The sequence below is a fragment of the Cervus canadensis genome, chromosome 1 (genome assembly GCF_019320065.1).
Source record: "Cervus canadensis isolate Bull #8, Minnesota chromosome 1, ASM1932006v1, whole genome shotgun sequence".
NCBI lineage: Eukaryota > Metazoa > Chordata > Mammalia > Artiodactyla > Cervidae > Cervus > Cervus canadensis.
This window is the reverse complement of record NC_057386.1, coordinates 21,016,210-21,022,473: the sequence shown is the minus strand read 5'-3', so window position 1 is coordinate 21,022,473 and position 6,264 is coordinate 21,016,210. Positions and strand designations below refer to the sequence as shown.

The 6,264-nt window shown below is 42.2% G+C and overlaps 2 protein-coding genes across 2 annotated transcripts; one reads left to right on the top strand and one right to left on the bottom strand.

Annotated features, from left to right (window-relative positions):
- Positions 1-388: 388 nt before the first annotated feature.
- LOC122442080 (keratin-associated protein 9-9-like) lies at positions 389-1,597 on the bottom strand. Its single transcript, XM_043469378.1, has one exon. It carries the CDS (start codon positions 1,465-1,467, stop codon positions 877-879), a length of 591 nt encoding a protein of 196 aa, XP_043325313.1. The 5' UTR covers positions 1,468-1,597; the 3' UTR covers positions 389-876.
- Positions 1,598-5,083: 3,486 nt separating this feature from the next.
- On the top strand, positions 5,084-6,264 carry LOC122442018 (keratin-associated protein 9-7-like). Its single transcript, XM_043469276.1, has one exon. The coding sequence runs from the start codon at positions 5,145-5,147 to the stop codon at positions 5,811-5,813; it is 669 nt and encodes a 222-aa protein (XP_043325211.1). The 5' UTR covers positions 5,084-5,144; the 3' UTR covers positions 5,814-6,264.

Below are 6,264 nucleotides of genomic sequence, written 5' to 3'. Positions count from 1 at the left end.
TTTGCAGTTACTAATTGCTCAGGGATGGTTATCAAGAAGAGGTAGAGAGTAGGGACTAATAGTCTGAACATAATTTCTTTGGCATATCTTATGATGTGTCCATGCCCAGCAATAGCACATAAACAAAGACAACAACTACAGCTTAGTCACTGAGATTGAAGCATCTATTTCCTTGGGATGTATAGGTAAATACCTGTGAGCAGGAACAGAAGACCCTATCCTGGATGAGTGTGTTCATTACTGGCTAAAGCATACTACACAATTTACTTAATGAGCTAATAATTGATTTTGAGAGCCAACATGATACTCATAATGGATAATGCATATAGTATGTAGTATGTACTTAAATCTCTATATCAGGAATGCCATGTAAAAATCAAACACAATATAGGAAGATTATGGCAAAGAATTTATTGAGAAACACACAGGCAAGACTACTGCATCTAGGAAGACAATTCAAAGGCATCATGAAAGGAAAACTCAGGGTACAAGAGCCATGGGGATATTGATAGAGAAACATATGATTATATTAATCATGATAAGCTGCAGAAACCTATAGAAACATTAAGAGGATTTGTATTCCTAAGTTGCTTAAAAGTATAACATGGTCAGTCCTATTTTCAGAGTCAAAACCAAGACATAAGTCCTTATCAAAGATGCCTGGCACATGGTCTTCCTACACCAGACAAAGACAACTAGGAGAACCCTCTGCACTCTATCAAGCTGATTTATAAGCTTTTAAAGAGGCAGATGGGTAACAAATTCTGGTAGAGCATACCAGTTGTCAGCAAAGACTAAGAAGTAATTTTTTGTCCCCAAGTAGCAACTCAGTTGCTATAAAGTGTTGTTGGGGACACAGGTTCTCTGGTGAGGTGATCAGCAACAGGAAGGCTGGCAGCAGCTGGACACACAGCTAGGGCGACAGCAGGTGGTCTGACAGCAGACAGGGGCGGTGCAAGCCTGGCAGCAGCTGGATCCACATTCTTGGACTTGGCACCCAGGCAGGCAGCAGCACGTGGGGTGGTAGCAGATTCTGTGGCAGTACACAGGAGCACAGCAGGCTGGCTGACAGCAAGGCTGGCCGCAGCTGGACCCACTGAAGGTTTGCCCACAGCTGCTGGACCCACAGCAGGTGGGCTGACAGCAGGTGGTCACACAAGCAGGCTTGCGGCAGGTGGTCCTACAGCAGGTGGTTTCACTAGTTTGATAGCAAGTTGGGGGGCAGGAGGGCTGGCAGCAGATGGTCTCACAGCAGGTGGGCTGACAGCAGGGTTTGCTGCAACAGGTGGGCTGGCAGCAGGTGGTCACACAAGTAGGTCTGCAGCATGTGGTCCTGCAGCAGGTGGTTTGACAGCTAGTTGGGGGGCAGCAGGGCTTACAGCAGCTGGACTCACAGCAGGTGGTCCTGCAGCTAATGGGCTGACAGCAGGTGGGCTGGCAGCACGGGGAGCAGCACGAGTGGGCCATTGGGTCTGTGAGGAGGGTGCACTCCTGTTCAGAAGTGAGTTTCTCAGATTCTGCTCACTCCTCCTGTTCTGGGGCTTTTATATCCTGGACCCCCAATGTTGGGACCAAGAAGCAGGACTTTCCTGGTTGTTCTTTATGTTTTTGTTGTAGTTTTGATAATAGTTGTGGAGGAAGTTGCTTTCTTAGTGTTTTATAGAGAGGCCTCTGTAAATTAGTGTTTGATCTTTTCCTTAATTGGGTCTAGTACTTAAGAATCTTTCCTAGAAATGAAAAAGTCAGGAATCATCACCAGCAGCATTTCTGGTCCTGTGACATCATCTGGTCATGGGTAGTTCCTGCTGGCTCTGTGAAGGTCAGAATAGCTCTCCTTTCTCAGCTTTGTTCCTTTGGCTCTACTTAGACTGGGACATGCCTCGAAAGGGTCTGGATGCTGATACATTCTGTGATGAATGAAGCCTGCTTGAGTTCAAGCCCGGTCTCTGACAAAGTCAGAGTTAAGACTTCCACATGTATTTGTATATATCTGTATTTGGAAACTAGTTTGAAGTGTTTCCCAATTTTATCAGGGTCATCTGATTAGAGGATGGTTAGCATATTATTTTTCAAATGAAAATCAGCATCAAAACTGGAATAGAGGCGAAAGCTGAATCCTATTTTCAAACAGCATCCCTTCCTTACTGTTTCAGTGCTATTTTCTAGTTCGGCTAATGACCTGTGGTGAGACATCCCAACTTGCATACACTTTCTTCTACAACTTGTGACAAGCAGGTTAGATAGGAGAATAACTAAGGTATGTTTGAATCTGTAAATTTATATATTCCGACAAATGTTGAATCTCAGCCGCAATTTCTTAAAGCTTTTAGGCCCCATTTTCTCTCTTTTAGATGTATATGTTTGCGTATAATTTCCATATAATGGGGAAACATATAGTCAACAGCAGTAGAAAGGATAAAATGATAATGTAATTCCAATGGCAGAAAAAAGGAAAAATTTAAAATTTGTGTGGAACCACAAAATATCCAATGCAATATTGAAAAAGAAGAACAAAGCTGGAAGCATCATCTTCCTTGATTCCAAACAGTATTACAAAGCTCTATTAAACAAAACAGGATGGATTGGAATAAACCGGCACTTAGTCCAACGAAATAGAAAAACGAGGCCAGAAATAAGTCCACACATTATATGACCTACTAATTTATTACAAAGGAGCCAAGAATATATTAATGCAATAAGGAAATTGCAATCTTTTAAACAAATAGTGGTGGGAAAACTGGGCAGCCATGTGCCAAAGAATGAAACTGGACTCCTCTCTTACACCATCCACAAAAATTAACTCTAAATCGATTAAAGACCTGAACTTAAGACCTGAGATTATAAAACTCCTGGGAGAGAAAAAAGATAGGAAGCTCCTTGACATTGGTCTGAGTGTTGACTTTTTGGATTTGACACCAAAAGTAAAGGCAACAGATCTAAAAGTGGGAATAATTAAATAGTTTATGCCTAGAAAAGGAAACTATCAACAAAATGAAAAGGAAACCTATTGAATTCAGAGAAAATATTTTCAAATCATATTTCATAAAGGGTTGATATTCAAAATGCATAACTCAATAACTCACACGACTCACAACTCACAGGACTCAATAGCAAAAATGAAACAATCTCATTTAAAATGGGCAGAGGTTCTAGAGACATACTTTTCCACAGAAGACATGCAAATGGCCATCAGGTACATGAAAAGGTGTTTAATATCACTAATCAACAGGAATGCAAATGAAAACCACAATGAGATATCAGTTCATACCGGATTTAGCATGGCTATCATAAAAGTGTCAAGACATACAAAGTTTTAATGAGAATATGAAAAAAGGGAACCCCTTTCCCTGCTAGTTGAAATGGGAATTGGTGCAGCCACTATGGAAAACATTATGCAGTTTCCTCAAAATTAAAAATAGGACATGGGGAGAATAGAATATGATCTAAATAGTCTACTTCTTGGCATTTATCTGAAGAAAACAAAAACACGGACTCAAAAAGATTTATGCAGCCACATGTTCATTATAGCACTGTTTACACTAGCCAAGACATGGAAACAACCAAAGTGGCTGTCAATGGATACATGGATCAAGAAAACATGGAACATATTATATAATGGAATGTTATTCAATGGTGAATAGAAGGATATCTTCCCATTTATGACAATGTGAATGGACTTTGAGGGCATTAAGCTAAATGAAATAAGTTAGAGAGAAGCAAATACCATGTGATTTCACTTATATAAGGAATCTTAAAAGAATTTTTCTAAAACTGAGCTCATAGATAGAACAGATCCATGGTAGCCAGAGGTGGGGGTGGGGTGGGTGAAACAGGTAAATGGGATCACAAGGTACAGGCTTCCAGTTATAAAACAAATACATGGGGGATGTGATGTACAGCATAGTGACCATAGTGAATAATACTGAAATCTTTGAAAGTTGCTAGAAAAGTAGATTTTAAAAGCTCTCATGCAAGAAAAAAGACTTTGTAGTTATCAATTGTGACAGATGTTAACGTTAACTAGACTTACTGCAGTGATAACTTTGCAACATCTACGAATATCAAATTATTATGTTGGAACACCTATACACAATATAACGCCGTGTCAATTAAAGCACAGTTTAAAACAAACAAACAAGGAGAGATACACACCAGTAGAATTCAGAGGTCTCATATCAGGAGAGTACATACACCACTGTAGTGAAATAGTGAAACACTTTTATTGTTTCTACCACTGTTGACTATCTGCTTTCCCTATGACATGGAAATTACACTCTTACATATGTACCTAAAAGAGAGAAAACAGGGCAGAAAAAACTCTAAGAAATTATGGCTGACACATTTGACATTTATTGAAATCTATAAATCCATAAAGTTATCATCCTATCTACCTATTTGTCACAAATTATAAAAGAAAGTATGTGCAAGTTGTGATGTCTCATCAGAGGTGATTGATCCAGCTAAAAATAGTTATGGGACATTAATGAATTGATGTCTGAAAACAGGGTACAGTTTTGGCCTCTATTCCAGCTTTGGTGCCGACTTGCTAGTGAAGAACAATGTGCCAACATCTTCTACCTAAATGTACCTAATAAAGCTGGGAAACATTTTAGGTCAGTCACTACTGATTTGAAAGACATGTAGATAGATACACGTGATCGTCTTGAATCTCAGACTTCCTCTGACATCACACTTGGACTTTAGCTGGCTTCATTCATCACAGAATGCATCAACATCCAGCAAGTCTCAACCTAAGTGTAGTCAAAGGAAGAAAGAAAAGATGACTGCTCCGACCCTGGCCAAGGCAGGAAGAACTATCCCATGACCTGATGATGTCACATGACCAGACATGCTGCTGGGATGATTCCTTATTCTTTTTCCCTTCTGGAAAAGGTTCTTAAGTACTAGTCCTAATTAAAAAGAAGATCAAACACTAATTTACAGAGGCCTCAAAACACTAAAGAAATCATTTCCTCTTGGATAATTTCCCATTGACTGCAAAAACAACATACACAACAAGGAAAGTCTTGCTTATTGGTCCCAACATTGGGGGTCCAGTGTATAAAAAGCCCCAGAACAGAAGCAGTCCTCAGAATCTGAGAAACTCACTTCTAAACAGAAGTCCACACTCCACCACTGACAAAATGACTCACTCCTGCTGCTCCCCGTGCTGTCAGCCCACCTGCTGTGAGCCCAGCTGCTGTCGGCCTTGCTGCCCCCCAGCTTGCTATCAGACTAGTGAAAACACCTGCTGTAGGACCACCTGCTGCAAACCCACCTGTGTGACCACCTGCTGTCAGCCCACCTGCGCTGGGTCCAGCTGCTGCCAGCCTTGCTGTCCCCCTGCCTGCTGTCAGACCACCTGCTGCAGGACCACTTGCCTCAAGCCTGTTTGTGTGACCACCTGCTGCCAGCCCACCTGCTGTGAGTCCACCTGCTGTCGTCCTTGCTGCCCACCAACTTGCTGTCAGACTAGTGAAAACACCTGCTGTAGGACCACCTGCTGCAAACCTACTTGTGTGACCACCTGCTGCCAGCCCACCTGCTGTGGATCCAGCAGCTGTGGACAAACCTGCAGTGGGTCCAGGTGCTGCCAGTCTTGCTGCCAGCCAGCTTCCTGTGCACCCGTGTACTGCCACAGAACCTGCTACCACCCCACATGCTGCTGCCTGCCTGGGTGCCAAGACCAGAGCTGTGGATCCAGCTGCTGCCAGCCTTGCAGCCGCCCTGTCTGCTGTCAGACCACCTGCTGCAGGACCACCTGCTGCCGCCCTACCTGTGTGTCCAGCTGCTGCCAGCCTTCCTGCTGCTGATCACCTTGCCAAGGAGCCACTGTCCCTATACAACACCTTCTATTAATTGACTTGCTACCTGGGCACAAACAAAATCACTTCTTAGACTTTGCTGACAACTGGCATGCTCTACCAGAATTTCAGTTACTCATCTCCTTGCTTAAGAGCTTGTGAATTAGCTTCCTCCAATTGTCTTCCTCTGGTGTAGGAGGACCATGTGCCAACTTCCTGCATCTGTGATAAGGAAGCATGTCTTGGTTTTGACTCTGAAAATAGGATTGACCATCTAGTTCTTCTGAGTAACTTAAGAAAACGAGATCTCAGAATGTTTCTATAGGTTTCTGCAGCCTATCATAATCTTTATAATCATATTTTCTCTTTTGCTATCCTCATAGTTCTTGTATCATGCTTTCTCCTTTTACGATCACTTTGACGTTTACCCATATGTTTCTCAATAAATGGTGTACCACAA

What these genes read in the sequence shown, in the direction of transcription:
- LOC122442080 (XM_043469378.1), bottom strand. Translation starts at nt 1,467, where the DNA reads ATGGCCCACTCGTGCTGCTCCCCGTGCTGCCAGCCCACCTGCTGTCAG.
- LOC122442018 (XM_043469276.1), top strand. Translation starts at nt 5,145, where the DNA reads ATGACTCACTCCTGCTGCTCCCCGTGCTGTCAGCCCACCTGCTGTGAG.